Source organism: Erinaceus europaeus, chromosome 2 (assembly GCF_950295315.1).
Source record: "Erinaceus europaeus chromosome 2, mEriEur2.1, whole genome shotgun sequence".
Lineage (NCBI taxonomy): Eukaryota > Metazoa > Chordata > Mammalia > Eulipotyphla > Erinaceidae > Erinaceus > Erinaceus europaeus.
In genome coordinates this window covers 140,648,368-140,665,108 of record NC_080163.1, presented here as the reverse complement: position 1 = coordinate 140,665,108, position 16,741 = coordinate 140,648,368, and the positions used below count along the sequence as shown (strand labels likewise).

General features: G+C 43.6%; 1 protein-coding gene across 3 annotated transcripts in view; it reads right to left on the bottom strand.

The window, feature by feature from the left end:
- Positions 1-16,741, bottom strand: part of KCTD19 (potassium channel tetramerization domain containing 19) — a 33,409-nt gene that overhangs the window by 5,099 nt on the left and 11,569 nt on the right. For 2 of the 3 annotated variants that reach the window (XM_007517737.3, XM_060185359.1), the window contains exons 3-10: positions 11,657-11,807; positions 9,732-9,923; positions 7,650-7,781; positions 5,142-5,352; positions 3,443-3,603; positions 1,445-1,548; positions 872-1,014; positions 351-434 (exon numbers count right to left, since the gene is read on the bottom strand). In XM_007517737.3, the coding sequence (XP_007517799.2) occupies positions 351-434; positions 872-1,014; positions 1,445-1,548; positions 3,443-3,603; positions 5,142-5,352; positions 7,650-7,781; positions 9,732-9,923; positions 11,657-11,807 (1,178 nt within the window). The remainder of the gene's footprint in view (positions 1-350; positions 435-871; positions 1,015-1,444; positions 1,549-3,442; positions 3,604-5,141; positions 5,353-7,649; positions 7,782-9,731; positions 9,924-11,656; positions 11,808-16,741) is intronic. The other variant, XM_060185360.1, reaches the window with a different exon arrangement.

Sequence of the window (16,741 nt, the reverse complement as noted above, 5' to 3'; positions counted from 1 at the left end):
TGTTGTAATTATTGTTGTTGTTATTGATGTCGTCATTGTTGGATAGGACAGAGAAAAATGGAGAGAGGAGGGGAAGGCAGGAGTGGAAGAGAAAGATAGACACCTGCAAATCTGCTTCACCGCTTGTGAAGCAACTCCCCTGCAGGTGGGGAGCCAGGGGCTTTGCGCCACCTGCGCTTAACCTGCTGAGCTACCACCCGACTCCCTCTTTTATTTTTTTTTAAGGCACTCAAACAGAGTAAAAACAAACAAACTCTAGGTCTTATTGCAAAGAGATAGGTTTCCCAAGAGAAGTATAAGGGTCTAAAGTCTAAGTCTAAGACATGGTATCTGGATCAGAGTTTTCTTACTTGTATGCCTCACACTGGGCTAGGGCTTCTGAAAGGGATGGGATGTGGTATTCTTCCACCTCCTGGCAGAAAAGGGGCCATTCCCTGTGGAGGACAAGGAGATATCTGACTATATGCAGCCAGAGTGGGATCACAGTTGGGATCATAAACTTCCAGAAGTGCTGCTTTGAATATAAGTTTACTTTTTTTTTTTTTTTTTTAATACCAGGGTTATCACTGGGGCTTGATGCCAACACTACAAATCCACCACTCCAGGCAGCCATTTTTTTCTTTTTTCTTTTTCTATTTTTTATTTGAAAGGACAGAGAGAAATTGAGAAGAGACTGGAGATACAGAGGGAGAGAGAAAGATAGATACCTGCAGGTGGGGAACGGGGCTCAAACCCAGATCCTTCCACATGGTGCTATGTGAGGGTGCATCACTACCCACCTCCCACTGGTCACATTTTGGAAATACAAACTTAAGTCTATTTTGCTATGGTGGGATGGGGTTTTATCATACAGTTTTCTTCCTTCACTTACTTAAATTCAGATGGCAAAAACAGTTTTCCAAGTCTCAGGAAGTTGAGAATGTGTCGGAACATTTGGCCATCACCATGGATCAATAGGGTCTGTCCGTATGTGATCCAGTGCACTCTCTGAGGGTTGGATAGCAGTTCTGGATACTGCAGGAGTTGGACACCAGACTCTTGTTAGTCTTTTAGTTAAAGGACTAGAAAGGACAGGTCAGTAGATTTTACTCACTTCATTTTCCCTAAGACTTTAGGGTCTCTGCCTTCCTGTCTTGTCAGTCAGAGGGAACCATAATGGGAGGTATAACAAGCAGGTAGAAACACATTCACTTCTGCTGCAAATTTTGCTGGTTCCAGAACATCCTTGTGAGGCATTAGGAACTCCACCCTATCACCTGTTTGAGTCAGGCCCTTCAAACTGTCTCCTCCATACTCAAATTACTGGGGGTCTTCCCATTGAGCTAGTCATATGATAAGAGCACTTTGGGCTATGGAAAAGGGCCAGAATCCTCATCCAAGTAAGTACCAGAAGAGGCTCAGCTCAAAAGTCAATAGGAAAGGAGGGAAGCAGGGCCACCAGTACCTTCAGTAGAGTCTGCAGGGTGGTTGCATACCAGTGACTCCCAACATAAACTTTGACGATCTGTTGGGGGGAGTACACAGTGATTTCTGCAGCCCAGTCCTCATCTAAGAAAAATAATCAGAGGTGACATGGTTAGAAGAGAAATAAGGGGCTGTGAGGTGATGTACCTTGTTGAGCGCATATACTACAATGTGCAGGGATCTGGGTTCAAGCTCCCAGTCCCCATCTGTAGGGGAAAGCTTCAAGAGTAGTGAAGCAGTATTGCAGGTGTCTCTCTCTTTATGTCCCCCTTCCCTCTTGATTTCTGTCTCTATTCAATAAATAAATACTTAAAAAAGAAGAGCAATTAGGGCATTTTGGTCATAAAGTATTCCATATTAAGATTCAGAATCTCCACAAGTCTTACAGTTGTGCTTACTATGAGAAACAGAAGAAATCCCTGATAACAACCTGTCACTCACGCTTTCCCTGGGGCTCACTTACAGTTTATGGGATGGTGAGGTGGGTTTCAAATGGCAGCTCTGAGAGTTGGTCAATGACTTGAGGTGTAGAGAAGGTAAACCCTCTGGGATTTCACTTCTGGGGACACTCTCCTTATGTCCCCTGTCCCACCTCTCTCAGTAAAACTGGGCTGATTATCCTGCCTAGATACATTGCTAGCTGCAGGGGTGGGGGTATAGCTCAGGAGTAGAGCGTTTGACTGAATACGTTGCTAGCTGCTTCTGATTTCTGTTGGGTGTGTCCAAAGTGTGTAATTTTTCATACCTCGGACTGGAGGTGTATTTGTGCTTGTGGTCTGGCAAATGAATCATCACCTCTCATCAAACCATAGTTGGAGTTTCAATACTAAATTTCTAGGCATGTCTGGAAGATGGAGCTTTATGCTGGGCAGATGCACTCATAGCCCTTTCCCTGGTGGTGATGTAGGTAAGAGGTATATTAATTAGATTGTAACTCCATAAGACTAGTTCAGTTTTTCCCATTTCTGTACCCCCAATATCTATTTTTTATTTATTATTGGATAGAGACAGAAATTGAGAGGGGGGGGGGAGGAGATAGAGGAAAAGAGACAGACACCTGCAGCACTGCTTCACTACTCGTCAAGCTTTCCCTCAGCAGGTGGGGAACAGGGGCTGGAACCCAAGTCCTTATGCACTGTAATGTGTGTGCTTAACCAGGAGTACCACTGCCTGGCCCCTCCAATATGTATTTTTGTCCTGCTATATTATAGGTGTCCAATAAATGCTGAATGCTGCTGAGTGAATAGTACCACATCTTAGCTTGAACTAAAAACAAAAACAAAAACTATTGTTAATAAGAGATTTTAAAAGCAGCTTATGAAAACAATATTGGGAGCTGTTGAGGCAGTTCACCTGGGAAGATGTCTTCTTTCCCATGAGTACAATTCAGGTTCAAGCCCATGGTCTCCCTGGCATTGGAGAAAGCTTCATATCATAGTTATCTTCCCTTCTCTTTCCCCTTCTATCTAAAAAGTCATCCCAGAACAGTGATGCCCCAGCAATGAAAATCTTCCCACCTCTCTATCTTCCAGAGAGACAAAGCAGAAAATAACAAAAACAAAAACCCAACAAATAGTAGCTTTGGACATAGTATCAAACCCTAACTCTGGGGTGATCTAACTGCAGTTTGAGCACATACCTCCCTAAGCTCTGCTTCATCTTAGGGACTGAGCCTTTCTGGGTGGCTATGAGGACTAAATGAGCAATATGTGTAGGCTCAAAGAGTCAGAGCAGACCTGTTCTTGAGGGTGCACTGACCCCATACTGGGCCAGTCTGAACTACTTCGTATGTACTGCTCAAGGCTATTCATGGACTTGGGGTGAGGAGGAGTCACTTAAAAGCTCACAAATGTTTATCTGGAGATCCTTTCCTATCCCACCTTCAGTCCCTTAGTCCTGGTCATCCTCAGCTTTCCTGTCTTATCCCTAGATCCTCTCCTTATATACTAAGTTCAAACCAAGAAGCTTCCTCATTTACTGAGCATGTCCATGGGCACCAGAGTCCTTGGCTCCAGATGTGTTTTCAGAGCCACTTTCATTGGCTCATAGGTGATGTCCCTCTTGTCCAAGAAAGCACAGAGCTCGTACACCTCAGAAATGGTCTCAGTCAAGGGCAGCCGGCAGGTCCCCAACCAATTCCTGGCCAGAGGGAAAAAAAAGCTGTCACAGAGCCATGGAACTATACCCCAGGGCATCCAGCCTGTCTTCTTTTCTTATTTAAAATATTTTATTTAATAATTAATGAGAAAGATAGGAGGAGAGAGAGAGAGAGAGAGAACCAGACATATCTCTGGTACATGTGCTGCCAGGGATTGAACTCAGGACCTCATGCTTGAGAGTCTAATGCTTTATTCACTGTACTATCTCCTGACCACACACCTTTCTATTTTCTGTATCTAGAATGTCTTGCCCCCATACTGGCTCAGACTTGTCATTAACATGATTTCCTTGATTTAACTAGAAAATTGATGATAGCTTCTAAGAGAAGTTTGAACATACAGTCTCACCTTTTTGAGTTGAGCTCTACCCATTTTTGCAAAGCCCTGTAAATCTACTAATTGCAAGCTTCCAGGCCCTTTCTCAGGTTCAAGAAGCCAGCTTAGGGCCTAGAAATTCCTTTTCTGCACCCTTAGTACCTACCCAAGATACACTATGTAGCAGTCTGCTATTGTTTTGAGAGATTGTACCTTCACTTTTAGTACCAATGTATTTTGTGACTCTAGGAGTTGTTTTACTCTGAACCTCAGCTTACCCTTTTATTGAAAAAATGACTTGTTTATGAATTTATTTACTTCATATGGTGTAAAAAGATGAGAGAAAAGAGAGAGAGAAGTCAGAGTACCATTCCAGTACACATGGCACCACACTGCGAGTCTGAGTCATAGAAACCCTGTGCTCTACCAGCTGTACTATTTTCCTGGACACCGTCTGTCATTCTAGGACACAGGCTGGGATTCCTCTGCACTAACAGGAACATTCTGAGCTCATCTCTCATGGTGAAGATCAGGTGTCACCTCCTTTTGGAAACTTGCCTGGTCTTGTTTTGTGGTGGTTGGGGCTTGGCCCTTGTCTCTCACCTCTCTGTGCTATTAGTAAGCAGCTTGAATTTTTGGGAGGAACTTGGTAGGAGGGTTTGCATGATAGTGGGGGAATATCCTCTATTTTACGGTTGTGAATATAGCCTGTCACTCCAGACCCAAAGTAGAGCTAGAACCAGAGCCAGAGAGCAAGAATATAAAGTATTTCAAAGGGGCCAGGTGGTGGCACACCTGGTTAAGTGCACACATTGCAGTGTGCAAGGGTCCAGGATCAAGCCCCTGGTCCCCACCTGCAGGGGAAAGCTTTATAAGTGGTGAAGCAGGGCTGCAGGTGTCTCTCTGTCTCTTTCCTTATCTCTCCCCCTCTCAGTTTCTCTGTCTTTCTCCGATAATAAATTAATAAAAATATTAAAAACATAAAGTACTCGAAAGCCTTTGAACCTTGCAGACCCTCACAGTTTAGCACTATCCCTCTCTTCTAAGACTTTAACTTTAATTCAGTGGTGGTGGGAGTGGGGTGGGTTTATTCCTAAGAACACTAATTCTCTCTGACTCCTGGATAAGGCCCCAGGTAGCTTCCTAGAGAAAGGCGAAGCCCAACCTAAGTGGAACCAAGATATTCATTATGGAGGGCCTTACTTGACATGTTGAAAGAGGACCCCATTCCCTGTGATGTACAGTCTACTTCCATCCAGTGTGCTTTCTATGCGGAGCTGTCCTAGCGCAGAGTCTGGGTACTTGACAAGCAGACCCAGGGCCATCATGTACAGTGGCTTTACAGACTCCAGGCCTGCTGCACGGACCCCCTTCCCAGGACTTGAGGGAGGACAAGAGGTTCGGGAACAGCCACCTGTGTTAGAGAGAAAAGGATGGTTCTCAGAGCATAATGGCTATTGCTGTGCTAAAAGCCTTGGGACCTAGGTCCTACTGCTGCCTTTAGTTAAAACTTAAAGAGGTTTAAAAGGAAGTTTTCCTTACATAACCCAAATCTGGATATTTTTCATAGTTACTGCTTTCTTCTTTTTTTTTTAAGTTTTTTTTTTTTTTATTTATTAATGAGAAACATAGGAGAGAAAGGACCAGACATCATGCCGGTACATGTATTGCCAGGGACCAAACTCAGGACCTCATGCTTGAGAGTCCAATGCTTTATCCACTGTGCCACCTCCCAGACCACAGTTTTTGCTTTCTTTTACCAGAGCACTGCTCAGCTCTAGCTTAAGATGATGCTGGGGACTGAATCTGGGACCTCAGAGAAAAAAAAAATTTTTTTTTTTTTGCATAACCATTATGCTGTCTCCCTAGCCCCGGACCTTTTTCAGATCAGTGCATTTTTTTTTGTATGCTCAGGTTTAGAGGTCAAAGTATTTGATAGGAGGTGGGGGGAGGAATTAATTTACTGTATCACTAAATTAAATTTCAGAAATTTCAATATAGCAGTCATCTGGCCTCAGGGCAAAGATTGGTACCCATAGCAGAGAGTCCATGTATGCTACAAGGTCTCTGGGATCAACAACCCCTATTCCTGGAAAGACTTTAACGTACACACTATGTGATACTTTCAAGTAGGATAGTTGGGTTGATGGCTCATGGTTGGGATAATGTTCTCCTGCAGGGGACACAATGCACAGTCTGTGGGACCCTGTTCCAGTGGCAACAGTGGGCTGGTGGTCAGGCTGCTGGGTGGTTTTCATCTACTGAGGGTGATTTTCAGTCCCCAGAGAAACCCAGCAGAGGGGTGGTGGTAGCCTTGTATCACAGATGAGGAAACTATCCTGAGATAATAGTTAAGTACCTCGATCCACACTACACAACTAAGCAGGAGCAAATCTGTATTTTAGAAAGTCAATATGGACACAAGGCCTATAGGAGCTGCTGCCCTTAGTTACTGTGCTTTATAGAAGGTTGTAAATAGGCTTTGTGGACAGATGCACAGCTTGCGGAGACTGTCTACTAACACTCTTCCCTCCCATGTTTACACAGTTCTTATGAAGCAGCCAGCACTCTGCTAGTTTCTCAGTGGCCCATGCTCTGAGCTACACCCCTGGGAATGGGTTTGAAATCACACCCCGTGGGGCCAGGTGGTAGCACACCTAGTTGAGTGCACATATTACAGTGCACAAGGACACAGGTTTGAGTCCCTGGTCCCCACTTGCAAGGGGAAAGCTTTGCGAGTGGTGAAGCAGGTCTTTGGTTGTCTCTCTGTGTCTCTCCCTTTTGTCTCCCCTACCCCTTTTGATTTCTGGCAGTCTCTATCCAATAAATAAATAAAGATAATTAAAAAAACACATTAAAAATCACACCCTGTTAAGTAGACTGTCATCATCTAGGACTGGCTCTTGAGATTTGCCATAGGATGCCACTTCTCTCAAGTAGGGCAGGCAGCCATTTTCCTGGGAAGAGGCTAGGAGAATCACATCTAAAGACAGAGGAATTTTCCCATGGAATCAATGTCTGGAGATATACAGGTAAACTCTACATATGCAAGACAGTTCCACACATTCTCAGAATGCCAGCTGAGACAGCCCCTTCCTTGCAACCTGAACAGTAACTTCTGTTGATGTGAAGGATTTGGGGGGGGGGATGATAAAAGACATATTAACAATACAGAATGAGGTAGGACTGGGAGCTTGAAGGCCTGAATAGGAGGTGTCAAGAGCAGGCAGATACAGGCTCAGCAGCCAAGGATTTGAGTAAAGTTTAAGGGGACTTCGGGGGGGGGGGGGCGGATAGCTGAAACCCTGGTAGGAAATTTGCCTCAGTATTTCTCATACCCTACAGCTGTGCCTGGGAGAAGGATGGGAGTGGCAGGTGGTGCTACCAGTTCCCAGTTGCTTATCACTTTTACAAGCTGGATAGATCTCCTTGGTTCCTGCGAAGCTTGCATTTGGGTCCAACCTTGATCTTCATGACAATCTGCTTTCCCCAACCAAGTTCAGCAGGGCACAGCTATCCATAGTGAAGAGGGGAGTCTGAACAGATAGAGGGTACACAGTGTTTCACGCTAAAATTACTCCTTCAAATTTTGCCAGTCGAAACACCAACACTCAAAGCCTAAAGTAGTTGTGGGAGGGGAGATGTTTGTTTTAGGTTATTCTAGCTCAAGCCTGACTGTTAAGGGCAGGGCAAGCTTCTCTTGGTACATACCTGTGTTCATGCGGTACAGTCTTATAGCTTCAGTAAGTTCAGGGATTTCTAGAACTTCTACTTCTGCTTCTAATACATCTATGTTGGAGAAATTATCTGGCAGTAAAATCTTCTGTGAGCGGAGAAAATTCACTTGAAAAGCAAAAGGAAATAAATTGAATTAGCAAGATTCTTTTTTAAAAAGAAATGTATTTATTTATTTTCCCTTTTGTTACCCTTGTTGTTTTAGTTATTATTATTATTGTTATTGATGTCATTGTTGTTGGATAGGACAGAGAAATGGAGAGGAGGGGAAGACGGAGAAAGATAGACACCTGCAGACCTGCTTCACTGCCTGTGAAGTAACTCCCCTGCAGGTGGGGAGCCGGGGGCTTGAACAGGGATCTTTGCGCTGGTCCTTGCTTTTTGCTCCACATGTGCTTAACCCGCTGTGCTACCACCCGATTCCCAGCAAGATTATTTCTGTCTTAAGTGTATGTCTAGGTTTTGGTGCTACAACTTATCCTAGAGCTTTTTATTCTGTAGTAATTTTAAACATAACTGGTTAGATTAGCTTTGAGTCTGCAACTTTCAAGGTGAAAACCCATTACTTAGTTTTCTTGTGTCTGAGTCCATAAATGTGGCCTGTAGCCTATGCTGGGACTTCCAAGCCAGGCTTTCCTTTTGAGCACACTGGCCCTGAGTCTTACCTAGTCAATCTTGACCCAAGAGCAGGTCATTCCAAAATAGGGAGTTGTTTTATTGCTTAGAGAGGAAAGGCCTGGTCAAGCCTGTACTGGCGGGTTGCACTTGCAGTCTGCCCCTGCCTGGATTGCAGTGTGGGAGGCAGCGACATAGCTAGTGCTAAGGTCCTGTGAGAATCAACTTGGAGATAGAAGCATATCACAAACAAATTTTCAGATGACTAATTATGAATGGGTAGGGTACCAGGACTTTGGGTCCCTAGTGAATCTAAAGTGTTTTACTGTCCCATTCATCTAGGCTACAGCCACATCTTGCAAACTGTTGGTATCTTCTAATTCTGCTTTTAAAAACCCCTTCTGTTTCATTTGGTTTAAATCCCTCCTGCTTAACACTGCATTCTATTTACATAACCACTGTATTCTATTTACATAACCACTGCCGTCTATTTACATAAATCACTTACATTTACATAAAGCACCACCTTCCCTCCAGGGCATTGGTGGTTTAGTGGTAGAATTCTCACCTGCTCCACCCCCTCTCCTTGTCACACCCTGATCCTCTCCTTGTCACACCCTGATTTTCACCAGTCACTTTTCTCTCCACCCTCTCTGCGTCACATCCTGTTCACACCCTACTTGGGAAGTATATATAAAGACAACATTGTTTGTTTTAGTTAGTTGTTAGTTTAGCTTAGCTTGGTATAGACTGCGCTGCGTCCTGCATGAATAAAGAGATACTGCGTACAGCTCAACCATGAGTCCCTGGTCGTCTGTCTCCTGTCAGTGAAGCTCAGCCCGACAGCAAACAAAGAGAGCAACACACACACACACACACACACACACACACACACACCCCTTATCCTAGGAGGGAAAGGGACTTTCTTTTGTCCAGAGTTGAAGATCTCCTCCCTCCTTAGACCCCTAGTTTAGGTAAACAATTCTATAATGATTCTGAGGAAGGTTTTACTATTCACCCTCTTTCCGTTTTATTCTGAATTTAGTGGGAGCAAGAACGGGTAGGGAACCATCCTTTGAGGGGGCCTTAATTTCCTTATTTTATGATGAAAGAACTGAGTCTAGTTACATATAGGCAGAACAAGAAGAGAAGTTGACTTCAGAATTCCACTTCAGGGCCTTACCCTTCACACCAGCTCCTTGACTCTTTAAACCACCAGCGACATCTTCTAGTACTTGTTTACACCCTTACCATCCCATAAAGAATAGTCTAAAACTAGAAACTGACTTGCCTCCTAGAAGACTCTACCCAGTCTCTATTACCTCTTCCAAAGGAAGCTCCTAAGGTCTAAGTACCCAACTGGGCCCTCATGGAGTGTGGGGTAGAGTAAGGTTGATGGACACACACCTCCCACATAAAACCACCCCGGGATAGAGCAATCACCAATGAACCGGAACTCGCTGCATTCACACTCAATCAGTGCCACGGTCTCAGCTAGCCACAGCAGGTTGTCTTCAGTCACCAGGCTTGGATACTTGGCCACTAGGTCTAGGGGCAGGAAACAGTAGTGCACTTCCTCTTCTGTATCTAACAGTGGTGTGTCCATGAGCCCCAAAGGCGCTTTATCATGCAGACCTGGAGGACATCATGAAAAGACATGTAAGCCCAGGAGGTGGCACAGTGGTAGAATTCTAGACTTATAAGCATGAGATCCTGAGTTTGATCTCTGGCATTGCATGTGATATTCTGGCTCTCTTGTGAAATAACTAACTTTAGGGGCTGGATGGTGGTATACCCAGTAGAGCATACACAGTACTATGGGTTCAAGTCTCTGTTCCAAATCTGCAGGGAGAAAGCTTCATAAGATGTGGAACAGTGCTGCGGATGCCTCTTTTTCTCCCTTTGTATTTCTTTGTCTCTATCAGAAAGGGTAAAGAAAAATGACCTTTAGGAATGGTGAAGTTGTCATTGTGCCTGAAGCCCCAGTGATAGATGTGGTGGCAAAAATAATTAAATAAAAAAAAAGAGGGGGGAGTCGGGCTGTAGCGCAGCGGGTTAAGCGCAGGTGGCGCAAAGCACAAGGACTGGCATAAGGATCCCGGTTCGAACCCCGGCTCCCCACCTGCAGGGGAGTCGCTTCACAGGCGGTGAAGCAGGTCTGCAGGTGTCTATCTTTCTCTCCTCCTCTCTGTCTTCCCCTCCTCTCTCCCTTTCCCTCTGTCCTATCCAACAACGACAACAACAATAATAATAACTACAACAATAAAAAACAACAAGGGCAACAAAAGGGAATAAATAAGTAATAAAATAAATATTAAAAAAAAAGCTAAAAAAAAGAGGTATTAGTAGCTCCCAGAGACTAGCCTTCTTAGAGGCCACAGGGCTGATACTAATCAAGAAGTCACAGAAGAAATGGGAACTAGCAGGGGAGTCGGGTGGTAGCGCAGTGGGTTAAGTGCACATGGCATGAAGCACAAGGACCAGCATATTGATCCTGGTTTGAGCCCTCAGCTCCTCACTTGCAGGGGAGTCGCTTCACAAGTGGTAAAGCAGGTCTGCAGGTGTCTGTCTTTCTCTCTCCCCCTGTCTTCCCCTCCTCTATTTCTCTCTGTCCTGTCCAACAACGACATCAGTAACAACAACAATAATAAGTACAACAATAAAAAACAAGGGCAACAAAAGGGAAAATAAACTTTAAAAACATTTTAAAAAGAAAGAAATGGGAACTATTGCCTACCAGGTGTCTCCTTCCTCTCTTTTCAAATGTAATTCTAAGGTTTGGCAGGAATATAGTAGGGACTAGACACAGAAATCTTTTATTTTATTTTAATTTTTTTTGTCATGGGACATATTCTATTTTCATTTATGTATCCAAAGTCATTAAATTCAGATTGTTTTCCCCTCTTTGCTTTTTCTGAAATGATGAAATCAACTACTTTGACTCACAGACAAAATTCCTTTTGACCCTCTTGGGAGTTCAAAACTGACTGATAGCCAGGAGAGGCTATTCTGCTGTTCCAGAAAGACTAACCTGTGCTGTAAGGTGCAATCAGACAGTGATCATTGGGACATTCCTTGGGTGTTATTAGAGGTGATTGAAAGTTTGGTGGATTTGAAAGCATTCCCAAGATGCTATGAGGAGGGAGCATGCAACTTGGTCTTGCCCAAGTGAAAGCAGTACGCAGAGAAATGAATGTGGCAGAGGATGTTTAGTTACAGTGTGTAAATAGTCATGGAGAGGGCATGTGACAAGATACAAGATCAAAGATGGTCAAGCAGAAGTAATTCAGAAAGCAGGGTACTCTCTGTGCAGAGTGAGGAGAAGGAAAGCTGGCCTGCGCTTCTGGAAGCATTGGTTGTGGTTATACCTGTGAAGGCTGGACTTTTTATAGGGAATTCTGAGGGTTTGCTGATACACTTCCATGTTCTCCAGTAGTTCAAAGATGCTCTCTCAGCAACAGGTATATCTGCAGGCCGCACACGTAGATGATGTTTCCCTTCCTTCAGATTATCTAGAGTCTGTTAGAGAAGATTACTGCCTTGAAAAATTTAGATTAAGAAACTGAAAATCATAGGGTGAGATACCAAAGGTAAAAATAACATTTTCTGAGGCACTGGATAATTAAGAAGGACAGTGTGTATATAACACAGCAGAAGAGTATTTCATTCATTTGAGAAATACGTACTGTCATTGTGGCTTACTTTGGTAAATTAGTTTGAAATAAATTGAGTCAACAACACAAAAAATGTAAAAATTTGGTCTAAAATGGCATACTGAAAATAAAAATCTTAATGATAACTTTCTATTCTGACTTCAGAAAGTTTTTGTTTGGTTTTAGATAGAGATAGCAGTGAGAGAGAGAAAGAAAGAGAGATAGAGAGAGAAAGAAGAGAGAGAACACAAAAATGAAACAGACCACAGCATTGAAGCTTTCTTTAATACAATGTGAACTGGGCTCAAACTGAGGTTGTACACATAACAAAGAATCTTACAATCCAACTGATATATTTCATTATTCCTGACTTTTGAAATAGTATTTTGGTGTTATTATGTTTATTAATAGAAACTTATTTTTAGGTGCCAGGTGGTGGTGCACCTGGTTGAGTGCACATGCTACAATGCACAAGAACCTGGGTTCAAGCCCCTGGTCCCCACCTGCAGGGGGAAAGCTTATCAAGTGGTGAAACAGGTGTGCAGATATCTTTTTGTCTCTCTCCCTCTCTATCTCCCCATGCCCCTCTCAATTTCTGTCTCTACTTAAATAAACAAATATTAAAAAGAAACTTATTTTATACTTTCTAAAGAGTAAAGTTTATTTTTATGAGAAAAACCAGAGCACTGCTCAACTCTGGCTTATGTGGTATAGAGGATTGAATCTGGGACCTCTCAGGTTTCAGACATGCAAATCCTGTGCTCTAACATGTCAAGCTCTCTCCCTGACCATGAGTAATTTATATGTATGTATATAAATATATATAGTGTATGTAAGGATACTGTATAACCAACTCTTCTTTTTTTTCTAAGAGACTCATAGTAAATAGTATACCTCAGATTCAATATGAAACTAAAGAACTTAACTTCATTAGTTGTACAGGTAAAATTGAGAAGTTGCTTATGGGAATCCTGAACTTGAGAAGAGTCCCCTGGTGGCCATAATCACAACCTGCACCCACATAACTGCTTATGGTCTGCAAAACGAAATGACCAGCTGGAGAGTATCTTCGTCAGTATGGGTGGCTGGCAACTTGAGAACTGAATAGTGGTGGGATCCAGGCAGTGCTTTTCTGAAGCACTGAAACAATGGGGAAACACTGTATATGACACACCAGAAGAGAACATTCCTTTCATTTGAGAAATACTGTGTACTGCCAGGGACACAGTCAAATCAACTAGCTGGCCTCAAGGAGCTTTTCCAGCTGGAAAAACAAACAAAAAACAACAACACAAAAGTCATTTTAAAAATTTAAGTTTCATAAGGATCCTGGTTCAAGCCCCTGGCTCCCCACCTGCAGGGGAGTCACTTCACAGGCAGTGAAGCAGGTCTGCAGGTGTCTATCTTTTTCTCTCCCTCTGTCTTCCCCTCCTCTCTCCATTTCTTTCTGTCCTATCCAATGATGACATCAATAACAACAACAATAAAACAACAAGGGTAACAAAAGGGAAAAAAGCAAATAAAGATTTAAATTTAAATATATAGATACAAAAAATAAGTGTTTTCCTTGGCTGTGAAGTTCCTCCAGGAACCCTGGGATTCCTTTCCACACTATCAACTTTAAAAAAAAATTTTTTTACATTTATTTATTTATTTATTTATTTATTTTCCCTTTTGTTGCCCTTGTTGTTTATCATTGTTGTTGTTATTGCTATCATTGTTGTTGGATAGGACAGAGATAAATGGAGAGGGGAGGGGAAGACAGAGAGGGGGAGAGACAGACAGATACCTGCGGACCTGCTTCACCACCTGTGAAACGACTCCCCTGCAGGTGGGGAGCTGGGGGCTCGAACCGGGATCCTTATGCCGATCTTTGTGCTTTGTGCCACCTGCGCTTAACCCGCTGAGCTACACCCGACTCCCGCACTATCAACTTTTTAAATTATTTGGGGAAACAGTGATTACAGGACAGTTGTTGACACTTTGGGTACAGTCTTTTACCTCCCTGTGATAGGTGTCTTCACACCACTGCTGCCACCAACACAAGTCCCACTTCACCTACATGCACTGGATATCTGTACTACATAATTGATGCCACCCCCATCACTTCCTAGTCCAGAGCTCTTTGCTTTGACTCCATACACCCCACTCAGTCCAAGCATCACCTGTGTCTCTCTTCTTAAGTACCATCTATATTTCAGAGAGGAATGATATGAAAATGAAGGAGATGAAGCTATCACCACAGCCTGCATTCCCAGCAATAGTGTAACAAGAGTCCCTACTGCTTCATGACATCGCCAATGCATGTCACCTCCTGTTTTGTTGATGTAGGTCATTCTCACAGGTGTGAGGTAGAATCTTAGTGTGTAGTTTTAGTTTGCATTTCTCTAATAAGAGAGGTGGAGTATTTATTCATATTTCTGTAGGTCATATGTATCTCTTCTTTAGAAAACTATTCAGTTATTTTGTCCAATTTTTATTTTTTGTTGTTGAGCTGTATGAGTTCTATATAGATGTTTGATATCAGTCGCTTTGTCAGATGCGTGATATGCAAATACTTTCTCTCAGTTACTGGATTGTGTCCAGGCACTTTTAAAGGGAACCCTCCTATTATCCTATTATCTTCCCACTCACAAAACAAACTTTGATATTATCACTCTCTCTTAGCAAGAGAAGGGAATTCTTACTTTCCCAAATAAAGGGAGATAATAATAGAACCCAAGACTCTAGAGCTCATGCTGTTAACTACTGCTCTTAACCAGCTGCTCTCCACTTGTCACTTTTTTTTTTCCTCCAGGATTATTGCTGGGGCTCAATGCCTGCACTATGAATCCACTGCTCCTGGAGGCCATTTTCCCCATTTTGTTGCCCTTATTGTTGTTATTGTTGCCATTGTTGTTGGATAGGACAGAGAGAAATGGAGCAAGGAGGGGAAGACAGAGAGGGAGAAAGATAAGACACCTGCAGACCTGCTTCACTGCCTGTGAAGCGACTCCTCTGCAGGTGGGGAGATGGAGGTCGAGCCCGGGGTCAAACCAGGCTCCTTGCACTAGTCCTTGTGCTTCACACCGTGTGCACTTAACCTGCTGCACTACCGCCTGGCCCCTCCACTTCTCACTTAACCTTTCTAAGCTTCTGGAACCTATTGTAAAGATTAAAGGGAATAAGACAATTGTTTACTTGCTTCCTCTTAGTGGTCAAATCCCACACTGCCTCATCTTTCATCATCCTTTCTGCTTCCACCCTATTATCAATGACAGTTAATTCCACAAAATTCCACAGACCCATGTCCTGTGATCCCTCTCTACTTTATGCATGCTGTTCCCTCATCAAGAATACTTCTCTTCCCTTTTCTGGCTCATGAGCCGGGAGCCTCCCCCACCTGGGATGGGTTATCCTCCTCTTTTGTTCTCATAGGCCCTGTATGCTTCTCGATCCAGGCTTCTGGCTTGATTTTAGGCCTGTCCTCTTCTATATACCAAGACTCTTCAAGGAGGGGATATGCTGGTGAATTCTGTTATTTTTTAATTATTTTTTATTAAGCTTTTTTAAAAAAAAATACTCCCTTTTGTTGCCCTTGTTGTTTTATTGTTGTAGTTATTATTGTTGTTGTTGATGTCGTTGTTGGATAGGACAGAGAGAAATGGAGAGAGGAGGGGAAGACAGAGGGGGAGAGAAAGATAGACACCTGCAGATCTGCTTCACTGCCTGTGAAGCAACTCCCCTGCAGGTGGGGATCTGATGGCTCGAACCGGGATTCTTGAGCCGGTCCTTGCTTTGCGCCACCTGCGCTTAACCTGTGGCGTTGCCGCCCAACTCCCATGCTTTTTAAAAATATTTATTTATTAGATAGAGATAGCCATAAATTGAGAGGGGAGGGAGAGATGGAAACGAGGAGAGACAGAAAGACACCTGCAGCCCTGCTTCACCACTCATGAAGCTTTCCCCGTGCAGGTGGGGACCAGGGGCTTGAACCTGGGTCCTTGCACACTGTAATGTGTGCACTCAGCCAGGTGCACCACCTCCTGCTCCCCTTTTTTTTTGTTGTTTTTAATTATGTATTCATTCATTCATTCATTTATTGGATAGAGACAGAGAGAAATTGAGGGGGGTGGGGGGATAGATAGGAAGAGACAGAGAGACACCTGCAGCCCTGCTTCACCACTTGTGAAGCTTTTCCCCTGCAGGTGGGGACCAGGGGCTTGAATCTGGGTCCTTGTGCACTGTAATGTGTGTGCTTAACCAGGTGCGCCATCACTTGGCCCCTGTTTTTTGTTTTTTTTTTTACCAGAGTACTGGACAGTTCTGGTTTATGGTGATGTGGGGGATTGAACTTGGGACCTTGGAGCCTTAGGCATAAGAGTCTTTTTGCATAACTACTATGCTATCTGTCCCCACCCTGTGAACCCTCAGTTTTTAATCTGAAACTTAGTGTGTAACAATTGCTGTGTTAAATAAGAATGCAGGGGTTGGGTGGTAGTTGAACAGGTTAAATGCACATGGCACAAAGCGCAAGGACTGGTGTAGATCATAGTTGGAGCCGCCAGCTCCCCACCTGCATGGGGGTCACTTCACAAGTGGGTCTGCAGGTGTCTTATTTTTCTCTCCCCTTTTGTCTTCCTGTCCTCTCTTAGTTTCTCTCTGTCCTATCCAACAACAATGATAAGGGCAACAAATGGCATCTAGGAGCAGTGGATTCTTAGTGCAGGCATGGAGCCCCCAGCAATAACCCTGGAGGCAAAAACAAACAAAACCCCCCCACCAAGAATGCAAGTAAGTGGAGGGCTGGAGAGTTGAGTT